Genomic DNA, 17,679 nt, shown 5'->3' with positions numbered 1-17,679 from the left:
AAAATGGTAAAAATTCTGGCAGCAAAAGTTGCCAAACACTTACCGTCAAATAACAGTAAAAAACCTTTAGTTATTCCACAGAGATTTATTTTAAAAATACGGATATTTACTTTGGACATTGTCTACATTTTTACAGTCCAACCATTATGAAATAAAAAGATAATATTATTATATTATAAAAATTGTGTTTAATAACCAGAATATGTCATAAAATTACCTTTTACTGCTCGCTTTACAAAGTAATTCTGTAGACATTGCCCAAGCCTAGTATACAGGTACATTTTATGTGTCAGATATGAAAGTTTACTATAGAATAAAGCTTATTTGGGTATTAAAAAATTACTACAAAATTAGTTTCACATTCATTGTATATGAAGCAGCTCCAGACTTGTGTGGATTCCATACTCATACTTCAGTGTTGCATCCATCCAGGAATGCAACACTGAAGGACTGGGATATTGCTGCAAATTGCTGATGTGTTTCATATAGGCCACCAGAGTAATAAATCTACAAGTACACAACACTACACAGACAGCGATGGGACATTATCTTCACTTAAAAAAATTAAGTTATTTGGGCATGTTGTCATATAAAACAAAGTAAAATGAAACTCACTGTGTAATTTGGAGCATCAGAATCACAAGTCCAGCTCCGCTCTCAGAAATGTTGACTTGCTGCTGAAACAAGACATTATTTTAGCAACAGTACAGATGTAGTAGTTAGCAAGACTGATTTCAAAACTTAACTCCTGCATCTTCAGTCCTATGCCTTTTACATTTCAACGGAATTAAATTCACTTCAGGAAAACTATTTGAGCAAAAACTCCAAATCGTCAAGATTGGTCAGTAAGTCAGGAAGAATCTCAAAGAATAGATCACAGGCTTAAGGAAAAGAATATATACCAGTAAAATAGCTTTTTGTTTGATGTTGTGATCAGATGACACGGTACCAAATCGTAATCATGACAAAAGCAAGGGCATATAGCACAATTCAAACTGATTGGAAATGTAATGTATTTTGACAATGTTACCAAGCAAAGCAAAAAGGAACTCACCTGGTGATTTGCTGGATGAAGATGGGTGAGAAAATAAATAAATAAAAGTCATACGCCGCTGTCCAGGTGCACATGTGCCAACTCTACTGAGAGCTGCTGCCGGCTGCTGCTACAATAGTGTGATCGCTTGCAGTAATCACACTAATTATCAGCCTTGACCTACAGTATTACATACACACATGCTGACACTCACACAGTTTGGACATGGGGATGAAAGGACTGTTTAGTACAACCCCAAAAGTAAAGAGATATTACAGCACCGTAATGTAAAGCTGCCTGTTCCCTTTTACTCAGCATCTACTGATCACTGTCTGTCTCTCAATTTTGTACAATTATTTGCTGTTTTACCATGAAATAAAGTTTTACCTGTGAGGAAGCTTTGCCAGAGTGTCAAGGAAGGTGATACGGGACAGACTCAGAGACGACCAAATGAAAACAAGCAAAATCAAACTTACCTTCACACAGCTACACTGACATCCTCTTTGGTTTCTGCTCTCTTCTAAACTAACATCTCTCCCTTTAAATAGGCCCTGAAATCTGTCTAGGGAGAACCATATTTCTATCAGGGGTGTCCTTTCCCTTAGACCAACAACTGGTGAATGACAATGTCACTTGTATCAGTTAACATTGTTTACACAAACATCAACAACAGCATTGTTCCTTATCGTAAACCAAAATAAGTACAAATAACATAAATACAAAACCAAACATTTAACTAAATAAAATAAATGCCCCTCACACTTGGTCTAACCCATGACATCACTGGTGATGTCAGCAAGATCTTAAAATCAGGAAGTGGTTCAGTGCCTCCATTTTGTCTCCTGGCCGCATGGTGGGTGAGTATAGTAGGTTACAACCTAAGTTAATCTATAACTCCAGAAACAATAAATAATGAACTTCAATACTTTTCTGTTTTGATTGAACCATAAATGACAGCGATGTGACTGGCTAAACAAACAAATGACAAGTATGGCAGGAAATGTGGAGCACCGAGCCCCGGTTTGTTATTCTGGTTAAAGTGGGCAGAAGCAGCTGGTCTGACGGGCAGCTTGAGTGAAGTGGAGCCTGCAGAGGAAGCACCGGGATCGTCAGTGTGACACAGTCCATCAAGGGAAGCCCAGTCAGGCGACGGAGGAGATGGTGACATATCGGCCTCTCATAATCGGCAGAATTCGCCGATGCCGATATTTATTTTTAGAGCTTTTATCGGCCGATACCGATGACGTGCCGATAATATCGTGCATCCCTTAAACAAAGTAGGACTAAAATTAAATGAACAATTTAAAATCTATTTACAGAATTGAATTTAAACTCAGTTACTGTGGGTATAAAATGAACGTATGATGCAACGTGATCATGTGTTATACATTCGTCTGGTGTTGCCAGCTTGTAAATGTAGCATGAAGACGAGTTATATGTTAACATGCTGATGTTTGCATCTGACTACAAGTTTGATATCATTTTTTAAAAAAGCTTCTATATAACATCTGTTCTGTGAGAACATCCAAATGTAGATGGAAGATTTTCCAGTTTACAAATATTGTTCACATGAGTCTTCAGGTTGTAAATAAAACTTTGAGATTTGAGACTTTAGACTTCATGAAATCTGATTGACCAACATGGAAAAACTTGAAACCAGATGTAAAGAATGATTTATTTATTTTATGATTTAATTATTTCATGACTGGACCTGATAGAGTTTAAACATGTTTCATCTGCTGTTGTTCAAATATTCGCTTTTCTGAACTCTTAATGGCTTAAAACTAGAATGAACATGTCAAGTTCTCTTGATGTTGATTCTGATGAGATTGAAAGCAGTTTTTAATGTAATTATCATTATGATGAAATGATTCCTAAATGACTTCTGGACTAGAAAAGGTGGAGTAACTTTACCTGTGATGGTGCAATAAATCAATCACAGTTGTCAGAAACACTAATCATGACAGTTTTAGATGCATTTCTTTGTTGTCAGTTAAGCATCAATAACAGAAAGTCTTCAGCACAGCAGGCAGTTTTGTGGATTGAGAGATTAAACCCCGAACAAAATGAGTCACAAGAAGTTTGAATCAAGTCTGGATTCAAACTTTACAACCCAGAAGCGTCTGACTGTGAGGTGACAGAGCTAAACACTGAACCAACATGACAGCCTCATTCTGAACTTTCATCTTCATGAAAATCAACTTCAACATTAATGAAATGACCTCAAGTTCACAATTACACATAGATGTTGTTTTATGTTCGTCACGACTCAACAAAACATCTTCACACCCAAATTTGACCAAATTGATTTTTTAAAACTATTTTTTTCCAGTTTTTTTTTAGGCCTGTGTAACAAATCCTCTTTATTGACTAAATGCACAAATAAAATCTCAGTTTGTTAAAAGCAACAAGTAATAGAAAACTCTGCTCATTTCTCTGTGATGAAGCTGTTTTAGTGAAGAAAGCTGAAAGTACAGAGACTGACTGACAAACGTTCTTCTGCTCTGAACATGAACTCTGTACTTTGTGGTGTTTCAGGAGGAAAACTGCCTCAAATAAACTCTCATATTAGTTTCACATTTTCTCCAGAAGCTTTGAATGAGATCCTGAGATGAAGACAGAAGAAAATACTTTGTTCAATCTTGAAATAAAACAACTTTATTGATGATATAAAGCTTCAGATTGTTCACACATCCAATCAGTAAAGTCTGTTAAATGACTCTTGTTCAATGATTTCATATTCAGATTCACTTCATCCACACAATCAGTTAGTTTAACCCAGAATGTCAGCTATGTACAACAACATCATAAATGATCTCCTTATTGATTATTATCACAATAATTCAAGTATTATAATACTTTATAATACCTGATTTGTACATGACCAAATGTATCAATGTGAATGTAAATTTCTTGACAGATTTACAAAGTCGTGAGAGTAAAATATCTATTGATAAAGGAAGTTCTGGTTCTTTCTCTGTTCAGACTGATGAAGTGGAAGAGAAACAAGAGCAGAGTTGAGAAATGCAAGTTTGTGTATAAAACAAAATCATCATGATCAGTGAAAGCCTCCATGGTGAAACAGACACAAGAAAGAGCAGCAACTAAAGAAACTCAAATATTTACATAACAACAGATGAGAAGATGTCAAAGTTGACCATAATGTTTGATTGACAGCTGATCTCTGTGCAGAAACACTGCAGCAACGAGCTCTCAGCAACAATGACAGAGACAAAATCATTTTAAGAATTAACTCAGAATTTAACCGACTGTCCCTTAAATGACTTCTGTCTATTTGAGTTTGCAGAACTGAGCAGTGTCCCCGTAAGAGAATGAATAATAAAGACGTAGTCCAGCATAGAGAGGCTGAGTGAATGTGGTCTGGACTCTGTGGAGGAGCGTCATGGTTTCAGAGATGCTGTAGAAGGACAGAATACCTGCTCTGTGATCCAGGTACACTCCTACTCTGGAGGAACGACGACCTGAGACGAGAGTTTTGACATTGTTGAACCAAAATCTATAACTGTCAATGTCACAATCTAAAGCCCAAGATTTGTCATTGAGTCCAAATGCACATTCATGTGAGTTTCCTGCTCTGCTGATATTCTTGTATGCGACTGCTACATCAACTCCTTCTCCGCCCCGCTCCACCTCCCAGTAACAACGTCCAGTCAGACTCTCTCTACTCAGGATCTGCCAATGATCAGTGAATCTGTCTGGGTGACTAGAATAAGACTGTTTTTCTTTATTGGTTGTTGCTTTTCTGTTTCCCTCAGATAATAACAGCTTTATGTGTGCTGTGTTTGGATCCAGTGTGATTTCACGTGAATATTTTAAGAACTCAGCTCTGGTCTTGGGTTCTGGTTCTGACAGTAAAACGTCCACTTCAGCCACTGTCAGTGAGATGTTTGTCCATTTCTCCCTCAGGATGTTCTGTAGTTGATCTCTGAGCTCTGACACAGCTGCTGTCACATCCTCAAAGTATCTCAGAGGACGGATATTGATGCTGGATGAGTCTGTAGGTTCACTGAGTTGTGACAGTGAGGGGTAGTTGTGTAGAAACTGGTTGTGATCCTCTGTGTGTGAGAGCTTCTTCAGTTCAGCGTCTTTCCTCTTCAGCTCAGTGATCTCCTGCTCCAGCTTCTCCTGAAGCTCTTTGACTCGACTCACTTCAGTTTCCTGCTGGGATCTGATCTGCTGCTTCACATCAGAGCTTCTTTTCTGGATGAGACGGATCAGCTCAGTGAAGATCTTCTCACTGTCCTCCACTGCTTTATCAGCAGAGCGACTGACGGCCTCCACCTCCTGTTGAAGCAGCTTCACATCTTTCTCTCTGTCCTGGATTCTCTGCTGGATGTTTTGTCGACTCACCTCGAGCTCTCTCTGCCTCTCAGTCCTTTCTGCTGCAGCTGAGACTGTGTCGTGGCCTTTATGTTCATCCACAGGGCAGAGATAACAGATACTCTGCTGATCAGTACGGCAGAACATCTTCATCACCTCATCATGACGAGAGCAGATGTTCTCCTGGAGCTTCTTGGAGGGGTCGACCAGCTTGTGTTTCCTTAATGGAGCAACATCATAGTGAGGCTGAAGGTGTTTCTCACAGTAAGAGGCGAGACATACCAGACAGGACTTGAGAGCTTTCATCTTCCTCCCAGTGCAGACATCACAGGCCACATCTTCAGGTCCAGCATAGCAGTGATCAGCAGGAGCAGCTTGGAGTCCAGTCTTCTTCAGCTCCTCCATTAAATCTGCTAACATGGTGTTTTTCACCAGGACAGGCCTCGGTGTGAAGGCCTGTCTGCACTGAGGGCAGCTGTAGATTTTCTTCTCATCCTCTTCATCCCAGAAACCTTTAATACAGCTCATGCAGTAGCTGTGTCCACAGGGAATAGTCACCGGATCATTCAGTAGATCCAGACAGATCGAACAGCAGAATTTTGCTCCGTCCAGCTGAACTCCTTGCTGCGACATTTCACCTCTCAGTGACAACGACTGTCTGAGTTTCACTTTCTGAGAAGTGAAACTAGTTTGAGCTCTGATCTAAACAGCATGTGTTTCTACAGTGAATGGAGGCTGCAGCTCTTTTACATGTTGGTTACACCCATCTTCAAACTGTAGATCTGAAGGGGAGGGAACAAGGAAATACGTGGACAGACTGGAGCTTGTTGTGTTTGAGAGCAGGAAGAAGAGGGAGGAGTTATCAAGCTATGATTCATTCCAGGAGGAGGAGCAGTTTGAGAGAGATACTGTGTGTTTAACCCTTTTTTTTCTTACAACGAAGCTCACGTCTCATTTGAAAACACTGGTCACCTGCTTTCTGGTGTCAAAGTAATCTTGGGAATTTAGGAGAGATCTACAGATGACTCCCTGTTTCTCTGAATTCTTGTATTCTCCTAAAATCCAGCTGAGTTTTTCCATCAAGCCCCTTAACTGTATAATATTGTTGTTTTGACATAACGTGATAGTTTTCTCTCTCATGTGTGTTGCTGCTTCCTCTCGTTTTCCACTGATCACTCCAAAAAAAAAAGTTTCAGTCATGAGTGCAGCTACAAGAGTAAATGTGGTGACACTTTATTTTTTCTAATATTTATGTACTTTAGGGAACAAATCACATACTTAAGTATTGTTTAACTAATACACAACTCATGATGATTGAAGTATTTCTATGAGTCTCTATGGCTTTATGTGATTAGTTAACACTTAAAGGATCATCTATTAATGATAACTGTTAAATCACAGTTACTTCATACATGAACTGATTTACCAGCAAATATGAAAGAATATAAATCAGAATAAGAATCTGTTTATTAACCAAGAATGTAAAAATACAAAGATTGTTGCTCCCACAAACGCAACACAGAAGAATAAAAATATAACAAGAGTAAGGTTATAATAATAATAATAATGAAATAAACAAAGTAGGACTAAAATTAAACAAACAATTTAAAATCTATTTACAGAATTGAATTTAAACTCAGTTACTGTGGGTATAAAATGAATGTATGATGCAACGTGATCATGTGTTATACATTCGTCTGGTGTTGCCAGCTTGTAAATGTAGCATGAAGCCGAGTTATATGTTAACATGCTGATGTTTGCATCTGACTACAAGTTTGATATCATTTTTAAAAAAAGCTTCTATATAACATCTGTTCTGTGAGAACATCCAAATGTAGATGGAAGATTTTCCAGTTTACAAATATTGTTCACATGAGTCTTCAGGTTGTAAATAAAACTTTGAGATTTGAGACTTTAGACTTCATGAAATCTGATTGACCAACATGGAAAAACTTGAAACCAGATGTAAAGAATGATTTATTTATTTTATGATTTAATTATTTCATGACTGGACCTGATAGAGTTTAAACATGTTTCATCTGCTGTTGTTCAAATATTCGGTTTTCTGAACTCTTAACGGCTTAAAACTAGAATGAACATGTCAAGTTCTCTTGATGTTGATTCTGATGAGATTGAAAGCAGTTTTTAATGTAATTATCATTATGATGAAATGATTCCTAAATGACTTCTGGACTAGAAAAGGTGGAGTAACTTTACCTGTGATGGTGCAATAAATCAATCACAGTTGTCAGAAACACTAATCATGACAGTTTTAGATGCATTTCTTTGTTGTCAGTTAAGCATCAATAACAGAAAGTCTTCAGCACAGCAGGCAGTTTTGTGGATTGAGAGATTAAACCCCGAACAAAATGAGTCACAAGAAGTTTGAATCAAGTCTGGATTCAAACTTTACAACCCAGAAGCGTCTGACTGTGAGGTGACAGAGCTAAACACTGAACCAACATGACAGCCTCATTCTGAACTTTCATCTTCATGAAAATCAACTTCAACATTAATGAAATGACCTCAAGTTCACAATTACACATAGATGTTGTTTTATGTTCGTCACGACTCAACAAAACATCTTCACACCCAAATTTGACCAAATTGATTTTTTAAAACTATTTTTTTCCAGTTTTTTTTTAGGCCTGTGTAACAAATCCTCTTTATTGACTAAATGCACAAATAAAATCTCAGTTTGTTAAAAGCAACAAGTAATAGAAAACTCTGCTCATTTCTCTGTGATGAAGCTGTTTTAGTGAAGAAAGCTGAAAGTACAGAGACTGACTGACAAACGTTCTTCTGCTCTGAACATGAACTCTGTACTTTGTGGTGTTTCAGGAGGAAAACTGCCTCAAATAAACTCTCATATTAGTTTCACATTTTCTCCAGAAGCTTTGAATGAGATCCTGAGATGAAGACAGAAGAAAATACTTTGTTCAATCTTGAAATAAAACAACTTTATTGATGATATAAAGCTTCAGATTGTTCACACATCCAATCAGTAAAGTCTGTTAAATGACTCTTGTTCAATGATTTCATGTTCAGATTCACTTCATCCACACAATCAGTTAGTTTAACCCAGAATGTCAGCTATGTACAACAACATAATAAATGATCTCCTTATTGATTATTATCACAATAGTTCAACTTAAAAACAAAATCATCATGATCAGTGAAAGCCTCCATGGTGAAACAGACACAAGAAAGAGCAGCAACTAAAGAAACTCAAATATTTACATAACAACAGATGAGAAGATGTCAAAGTTGACCATAATGTTTGATTGACAGCTGATCTCTGTGCAGAAACACTGCAGCAACGAGCTCTCAGCAACAATGACAGAGACAAAATCATTTTAAGAATTAACTCAGAATTTAACCGACTGTCCCTTAAATGACTTCTGTCTATTTGAGTTTGCAGAACTCAGCAGTGTCCCTGAAAGCGGAGTAAAGCCAAAATCCAGCATAGAGAGGCTGAGTGAATGTGGTCTGGACTCTGTGGAGGAGAGTCATGGTTTCAGAGATGCTGTAGAAGGACAGAATACCTGCTCTGTGATCCAGGTACACTCCTACTCTGGAGGAACCAGGACCTGAGACGGGAGTAAAGACATTGTTGAACAAAAATCTATAACTGTTAGTGTTACAATCTAAAGCCCAAGATTTGTTATTGCGTCCAAATAAACATTCATTTGAGTTTCCTGCTCTGCTGATATTCTTGTATGTGACTGCTACATCAACTCCTCCTCCTCTCCACTCCACCTCCCAGTAACAACGTTCAGTCAGACTCTCTCTACTCAGGACCTGACACCACCATCCAGTGAATCTGTCTGGGTGACTAGAATAAGACTGTTTTTCTTTCTTTAATGTTGCTTTTCTGTTCCCATCAGATAATAACAGCTGTGTGTGTGCTGTGTTTGGATCCAGTGTGATTTCACGTGAATATTTTAAGAACTCAGCTCTGGTCTTGGGTTCTGCTTCTGACAGTAAAACGTCCACTTCAGTCCCTGTCAGTGAGATGTTTGTCCATTTCTCCCTCAGGATGTCCTGTAGTTGATCTCTGAGCTCTGACACAGCTGCTGTCACATCCTCAAAGTATCTCAGAGGACGGATATTGATGCTGAATGAGTCTGTAGGTTCACTGAGTTGTGACAGTGAGGGGTAGTTGTGTAGAAACTGGTTGTGATCCTCTGTGCGTGAGAGCTTCTTCAGTTCAGTGTCTTTCCTCTTCAGCTCAGTGATCTCCTGCTCCAGCTTCTCCTGAAGCTCTTTGACTCGACTCACTTCAGTTTCCTGCTGGGATCTGATCTGCTGCTTCACATCAGAGCTTCTTTTCTGGATGAGACGGATCAGCTCAGTGAAGATCTTCTCACTGTCCTTCACTGCTTTATCAGCAGAGCGACTGACGGCCTCCACCTCCTGTTGAAGCAGCTTCACATCTTTCTCTCTGTCCTGGATTCTCTGCTGGATGTTTTGTCGACTCACCTCGAGCTCTCTCTGCCTCTCAGTCCTTTCTGCTGCAGCTGAGACTGTGTCGTGGCCTTTATGTTCATCCACAGAGCAGAGATAACAGATACTCTGCTGATCAGTACGGCAGAACATCTTCATCACCTCATCATGACGAGAGCAGATGTTCTCCTGGAGCTTCTTGGAGGGGTCGACCAGCTTGTGTTTTTTGAATGCAGCAGATTCATAATGAGGTTGGAGGTGTTTCTCACAGTAAGAGACAAGACACACCAGACAGGACTTAAGAGCTGTCATCTTCCTCCCAGTGCAGACATCACAGGCCACATCTTCAGGTCCAGCATAGCAGTGATCAACAGGAGCAGCTTGGAGTCCAGTCTTCTTCAGCTCCTCCATTAAATCTGCAAACATGGTGTTTTTCACCAGGACAGGCTTCGGTGTGAAGGTCTGTCTGCACTGAGGGCAGCTGTAGATTTTCTTCTCATCCTCTTCATCCCAGAAACCTTTAATACAGCTCATGCAGTAGCTGTGTCCACAGGGAATAGTCACCGGATCCTTCAGTAGATCCAAACAGATCGAACAACAGAATTTTGCTCCGTCCAGCTGAGCTCCTTGCTGCGCCATTTCACCTCTCAGTGACAACGACTGTCTGAGTTTCACTTTCTGAGAAGTGAAACTAGTTTGCGCTCTGATCTAAACAGCATGTGTTTCTGCAGTGAATGAAGGCTGCAGCTCTTTTACATGTTGGTTACACCCATCTTCAAACTATAGATCTGAAGGGGAGGGAACAAGGAAATACGTGGACAGACTGGAGCTTGTTGTGTTTGAGAGCAGGAAGAAGAGGGAGGAGTTATCAAGCTATGATTCATTCCAGGAGGAGGAGCAGTTTGAGAGAGATACTGTGTGTTTAACCCTTTTTTATGCAATGAGGCTCACGTCTCATTTGAAAACACTGGTCACCTGCTTTCTGGTGTCAAAGTAATCTTGGGAATTTAGGAGAGATCTACAGATGACTCCCTGTTTCTCTGAATTCTTGTATTCTCCTAAAATCCAGCTGAGTTTTTCCATCAAGCCCCTTAACTGTATAATATTGTTGTTTTGACATAACGTGATAGTTTTCTCTCGCATGTGTGTTGCTACTTCCTCTCATTTTCCACTGATCACTGCAAAAAAAAAAAAGTTTCAGTCATGAGTGCAGCTACAAGAGTAAATGTGGTGACATTTTATTTTTTCTAATATTTATGTACTTTAGGGAACAAATCACATACTTAAGTATTGTTTAACTAATACACAACTCATGATGATTGAAGTATTTCTATGAGTCTCTATGGCTTTATGTGATTAGTTAAAACTTAAAGGATCATCTATTAATGATAACTGTTAAATCACAGTTACTTCATACATGAACTGATTTACCAGCAAATATGAAAGAATATAAATCAGAATCAGAATCTGTTTATTAGCCAAGAATGTAAAAATACAAAGATTGTTGCTCCCACAAACGCAACACAGAAGAATAAAAATATAACAAGAGTAAGGTTATAATAATAATAATGAAATAAACAAAGTAGGACTAAAATTAAATGAACAATTTCAAATCTATTTACAGAATTGAATTTAAACTCAGTTACTGTGGGTATAAAATGAACGTATGATGCAACGTGATCATGTGTTATACATTCGTCTGGTGTTGCCAGCTTGTAAATGTAGCATGAAGGTGTTTCAGGAGGAAAACTGCCTCAAATAAACTCTCATATTAGTTTCACATTTTCTCCAGAAGCTTTGAATGAGATCCTGAGATGAAGACAGAAGAAAATACTTTGTTCAATCTTGAAATAAAACAAATTTATTGATGATATAAAGCTTCAGATTGTTCACACATCCAATCAGTAAAGTCTGTTAAATGACTCTTGTTCAATGATTTCATGTTCAGATTCACTTCATCCACACAATCAGTTAGTTTAACCCAGAATGTCAGCTATGTACAACAACATCATAAATGATCTCCTTATTGATTATTATCACAATAATTCAAGTTTTATAATACTTAATAATACCTGATTTGTACATGACCAAATGCATCAATGTGAATGTAAATTTCTTGACAGATTTACAAAGTCGTGAGAGTAAAATATCTATTGATAAAGGAAGTTGTGGTTCTTTCTCTGTTCAGACTGATGAAGTGGAAGAGAAACAAGAGCAGAGTTGAGAAATGCAAGTTTGTGTATAAAACAAAATCATCATGATCAGTGAAAGCCTCCATGGTGAAACAGACACAAGAAAGAGCAGCAACTAAAGAAACTCAAATATTTACATAACAACAGATGAGAAGATGTCAAAGTTGACCATAATGTTTGATTGACAGCTGATCTCTGTGCAGAAACACTGCAGCAACGAGCTCTCAGCAACAATGACAGAGACAAAATCATTTTAAGAATTAACTCAGAATTTAACCGACTGTCCCTTAAATGACTTCTGTCTATTTGAGTTTGCAGAACTCAGCAGTGTTCCCGTAAGAGTAGTAAAAACTTAGTCCAGCATAGAGAGGCTGAGTGAATGTGGTCTGGACTCTTTGGAGGAGAGTCATGGTTTCAGAGACGATGTAGAAGGACAGAATACCTGCTCTGTGATCCAGGTACACTCCTACTCTGGAGGAACCAGGACCTGAGACACGAGTTTTGACTTTGTTGAACCAAAATCTATAACTGTCAGTGTCACAATCTAAAGCCCAAGATTTGTTATTGTATCCAAATACACATTCATTTGAGTCTCCTGCTCTGCTGATATTCTTGTATGCGACTGCTACACGAACTCCTCCTCCTCGTCCTCTCCACTCCACCTCCCAGTAACAACGTCCAGTCAGACTCTCTCTACTCAGGACCTGCTGCCAACATGTAGTGAATCTGTCTGGGTGACTAGAATACGACTGTTTTTCTTTCTTTAATGTTGCTTTTCTGTTCCCCTCAGATAATAACAGCTGTGTGTTTGCTGTGTTTGGATCCAGTGTGATTTCACATGAATATTTTAAGAACTCAGCTCTGGTCTTGGGTTCTGGTTCTGACAGTAAAACATCCACTTCAGCCACTGTCAGTGAGATGTTTGTCCATTTCTCCCTCAGGATGTCCTGTAGTTGATCTCTGAGCTCTGACACAGCTGCTGTCACATCCTCAAAGTATCTCAGAGGACGGATATTGATGCTGGATGAGTCTGTAGATTCACTGAGTTGTGACAGTGAGGGGTAGTTGTGTAGAAACTGGTTGTGATCCTCTGTGTGTGAGAGCTGCTTCAGTTCAGCGTCTTTCCTCTTCAGCTCAGTGATCTCCTGCTCCAGCTTCTCCTGAAGCTCTTTGACTCGACTCACTTCAGTTTCCTGCTGGGATCTGATCTGCTGTTTCACATCAGAGCTTCTTTTCTGGATGAGACGGATCAGCTCAGTGAAGATCTTCTCACTGTCCTCCACTGCTTTATCAGCAGAGCGACTGACGGCCTCCACCTCCTGTTGAAGCAGCTTCACATCTTTCTCTCTGTCCTGGATTCTCTGCTGGATGTTTTGTCGACTCACCTCAAGCTCTCTCTGCCTCTCAGCCATTTCTGCTGCAGCTGAGACTGTGTCGTGGCCTTTATGTTCATCCACAGGGCAGAGATAACAGATACTCTGCTTATCAGTACGACAGAACATCTTCATCACCTCATCATGACGAGAGCAGATGTTCTCCTGGAGCTTCTTGGAGGGGTTGACCAGCTTGTGTTTTTCAAAAGCAGGCAATTCATAGTGAGGCTGGAGGTGATTTTTGCAGTAAGATATCAGACACACCAGACAGGACTTGAGGGCTTTCATCTTCCTCCCAGTGCAGATGTCACAGGCCACATCTTCAGGTCCAGCATAGCAGTGATCAGCAGGAGCAGCTTGGAGTCCAGTCTTCTTCAGCTCCTCCACTAAATCTGCTAACATGGTGTTTTTCACCAGGACAGGCCTCGGTGTGAAGGTCTGTCTGCACTGAGGGCAGCTGTAGATTTTCTTCTCATCCTCTTCATCCCAGAAACCTTTAATACAGCTCATGCAGTAGCTGTGTCCACAGGGAATAGTCACCGGATCCTTCAGTAGATCCAGACAGATCGAACAGCAGAATTTTGCTCCATCCAGCTGAGCTCCTTGCTGCGCCATTTCACCTCTCAGTGACAACGACTGTCTGAGTTTCACTTTCAGAGAAGTGAAACTAGTTTGCGCTCTGATCTAAACAGCATGTGTTTCTGCAGTGAATGGAGGCTGCAGCTCTTTTACATGTTGGTTACACCCATCTTCAAACTGTAGATCTGAAGGGGAGGGAACAAGGAAATACGTGGACAGACTGGAGCTTGTTGTGTTTGAGAGCAGGAAGAAGAGGGAGGAGTTATCAAGCTATGATTCATTCCAGGAGGAGGAGCAGTTTGAGAGAGATACTGTGTGTTTAACCCTTTTTTTTTCTTACAACGAAGCTCACGTCTCATTTGAAAACACTGGTCACCTGCTTTCTGGTGTCAAAGTAATCTTGGGAATTTAGGAGAGATCTACAGATGACTCCCTGTTTCTCTGAATTCTTGTATTCTCCTAAAATCCAGCTGAGTTTTTCCATCAAGCCCCTTAACTGTATAATATTGTTGTTTTGACATAACGTGATAGTTTTCCTCTCACATGTGTGTTGCTGCTTCCTCTCGTTTTCCACTGATCACTGCAAAAAAAAAAAAAAGTTTCACTCATGAGTGCAGCTACAAGAGTAAATGTGGTGACACTTTATTTTTTCTAATATTTATGTACTTTAGGGAACAAATCACATACTTAAGTATTGTTTAACTAATACACAACTCATGATGATTGAAGTATTTCTATGAGTCTCTATGGCTTTATGTGATTAGTTAACACTTAAAGGATCATCTATTAATGATAACTGTTAAATCATAGTTACTTCATACATGAACTGGTTTACCAGCAAATATGAAAGAATATAAATCAGAATCAGAATCTGTTTATTAGCCAAGAATGTAAAAATACAAAGATTGTTGCTCCCACAAACGCAACACAGAAGAATAAAAATATAACAAGAGTAAGGTTATAATAATAATAATGAAATAAACAAAGTAGGACTAAAATTAAATGAACGATTTAAAATCTATTTACAGAATTGAATTTAAACTCAGTTACTGTGGGTATAAAATGAATGTATGATGCAACGTGATCATGTGTTATCCATTCGTCTGGTGTTGCCAGCATGTAAATGTAGCATGAAGGTGTTTCAGGAGGAAAACTGCCTCAAATAAACTCTCATATTAGTTTCACATTTTCTCCAGAAGCTTTGAATGAGATCCTGAGATGAAGACAGAAGAAAATACTTTGTTCAATCTTGAAATAAAACAACTTTATTGATGATATAAAGCTTCAGATTGTTCACACATCCAATCAGTAAAGTCTGTTAAATGACTCTTGTTCAATGATTTCATGTTCAGATTCACTTCATCCACACAATCAGTTAGTTTAACCCAGAATGTCAGCTATGTACAACAACATCATAAATGATCTCCTTATTGATTATTATCACAATAATTCAAGTTTTATAATACTTAATAATACCTGATTTGTACATGACCAAATGTATCAATGTGAATGTAAATTTCTTGACAGATTTACAAAGTCGTGAGAGTAAAATATCTATTGATAAAGGAAGTTGTGGTTCTTTCTCTGCTCAGACTGATGAAGTGGAAGAGAAACAAGAGCAGAGTTGAGAAATGCAAGTTTGTGTATAAAACAAAATCATCATGATCAGTGAAAGCCTCCATGGTGAAACAGACACAAGAAAGAGCAGCAACTAAAGAAACTCAAATATTTACATAACAACAGATGAGAAGATGTCAAAGTTGACCATAATGTTTGATTGACAGCTGATCTCTGTGCAGAAACGCTGCAGCAACGAGCTCTCAGCAACAATGACAGAGACAAAATCATTTTAAGAATTAACTCAGAATTTAACCGACTGTCCCTTAAATGACTTCTGTCTATTTGAGTTTGCAGAACTCAGCAGTGTTCCCGACAGAGTAGTAAAGCAAAAGTCCAGCATAGAGAGGCTGAGTGAATGTGGTCTGGACTCTGTGGAGGAGAGTCATGGTTTCAGAGACGCTGTAGAAGGACAGAATACCTGCTCTGTGATCCAGGTACACTCCTACTCTGGAGGAACCAGGACCTGAGACGGGAGTTTTGACATTGTTGAACCAAAATGTATAACTGTTAGTGGAACAATTTAAAGCCCAAGATTTGTCATTGTGTCCAAATGCACACTCATCTGAGTTTCCTGCTCTGCTGATATTCTTGTATGCGACTGCAACATAAACTCCTATTCCTCTCCACTCCACCTCCCAGTAACAACGTGCAGTCAGACTCTCTCTACTCAGGACCTGCCAATGATCAGTGAATCTGTCTGGGTGACTAGAATAAGACTGTTCTTCTTTCTTTAATGTTGCTTTTCTGTTCCCCTCAGATAATAACAGCTGTGTGTTTGCTGTGTTTGGATCCAGTGTGATTTCACATGAATATTTTGAGAACTCAGCTCTGGTCTTGGGTTCTGGTTCTGACAGTAAAACGTCCACTTCAGTCACTGTCAGTGAGATGTTTGTCCATTTCTCCCTCAGGATGTCCTGTAGTTGATCTCTGAGCTCTGACACAGCTGCTGTCACATCCTCAAAGTATCTCAGAGGACGGATATTGATGCTGGATGAGTCTGTAGGTTCACTGAGTTGTGACAGTGAGGGGTAGTTGTGTAGAAACTGGTTGTGATCCTCTGTGTGTGAGAGCTGCTTCAGTTCAGCGTCTTTCCTCTTCAGCTCAGTGATCTCCTGCTCCAGCTTCTCCTGAAGCTCTTTGACTCGACTCACTTCAGTTTCCTGCTGGGATCTGATCTGCTGCTTCACATCAGAGCTTCTTTTCTGGATGAGACGGATCAGCTCAGTGAAGATCTTCTCACTGTCCTCCACTGCTTTATCAGCAGAGCGACTGACGGCCTCCACCTCCTGTTGAAGCAGCTCTCTGCCTCTCAGTCCTTTCTGCTGCAGCTGAGACTGTGTCGTGACCTTTATGTTTATCCAGAGAGCAGAGATAACAGATACTCTGCTGATCAGTACGGCAGAATATCTTCATCACCTCATCATGACGAGAGCAGATGTTCTCCTGGAGCTTCTTGGAGGGGTCGACCAGCTTGTGTTTTTTGAATGTAGGTGATGCATAATGAGGCTGGAGGTGTTTTTCACAATAAGAGGCGAGACACACCAGACAGGACTTGAGAGCTTTCATCTTCCTCCCAGTGCAGACATCACAGACCACATCTTCAGGTCCAGCATAGCAGTGATCAGCAGGAGCAGCTTGGAGTCCAGTCTTCTTCAGCTCCTCCATTAAATCTGCTACCAAGGTGTTTTTCACCAGGACAGGCCTCGGTGTGAAGGTCTGTCTGCACTGAGGGCAGCTGTAGATTTTCTTCTCATCCTCTTCATCCCAGAAACCTTTAATACAGCTCATGCAGTAGCTGTGTCCACAGGGAATAGTCACCGGATCCTTCAGTAGATCCAGACAGATCGAACAGCAGAATTTTGCTCCGTCCAGCTGAGCTCCTTGCTGCGCCATTTCACCTCTCAGTGACAACGACTGTCTGAGTTTCACTTTCTGAGAAGTGAAACTAGTTTGAGCTCTGATCTAAACAGCATGTGTTTCTGCAGTGAATGGAGGCTGCAGCTCTTTTACATGTTGGTTACACCCATCTTCAAACTGTAGATCTGAAGGGGAGGGAACAAGGAAATACGTGGACAGACTGGAGCTTGTTGTGTTT

At 39.7% G+C, this 17,679-nt stretch overlaps 2 protein-coding genes and 1 pseudogene across 2 annotated transcripts; all 3 read right to left on the bottom strand.

Moving 5' to 3' along the window:
- Positions 1–3,675: 3,675 nt before the first annotated feature.
- Positions 3,676–10,528, bottom strand: LOC137193526 (uncharacterized). The gene is made up of 2 exons (XM_067604737.1): positions 8,783–10,528; positions 3,676–6,076 (listed from the first exon to the last, which is right to left on the bottom strand). Exons 1-2 carry the CDS (start codon positions 10,457–10,459, stop codon positions 4,325–4,327), a joined length of 3,429 nt encoding a protein of 1,142 aa, XP_067460838.1. The 5' UTR covers positions 10,460–10,528; the 3' UTR covers positions 3,676–4,324.
- Positions 10,529–11,243: 715 nt separating this feature from the next.
- On the bottom strand, positions 11,244–14,444 carry LOC137194696 (tripartite motif-containing protein 16-like). The gene has a single exon (XM_067606800.1). It carries the CDS (start codon positions 13,998–14,000, stop codon positions 12,315–12,317), a length of 1,686 nt encoding a protein of 561 aa, XP_067462901.1. The 5' UTR covers positions 14,001–14,444; the 3' UTR covers positions 11,244–12,314.
- Positions 14,445–15,213: 769 nt separating this feature from the next.
- On the bottom strand, positions 15,214–17,679 carry LOC137194695 (tripartite motif-containing protein 16-like; annotated as a pseudogene).

The sequence above is a fragment of the Thunnus thynnus genome, chromosome 12 (genome assembly GCF_963924715.1).
Source record: "Thunnus thynnus chromosome 12, fThuThy2.1, whole genome shotgun sequence".
In the NCBI taxonomy this organism is placed as follows: Eukaryota; Metazoa; Chordata; class Actinopteri; order Scombriformes; family Scombridae; genus Thunnus; species Thunnus thynnus.
The sequence above is the reverse complement of the archived record's forward strand: the minus strand, read 5'-3'. Positions and strand labels throughout refer to the sequence as shown.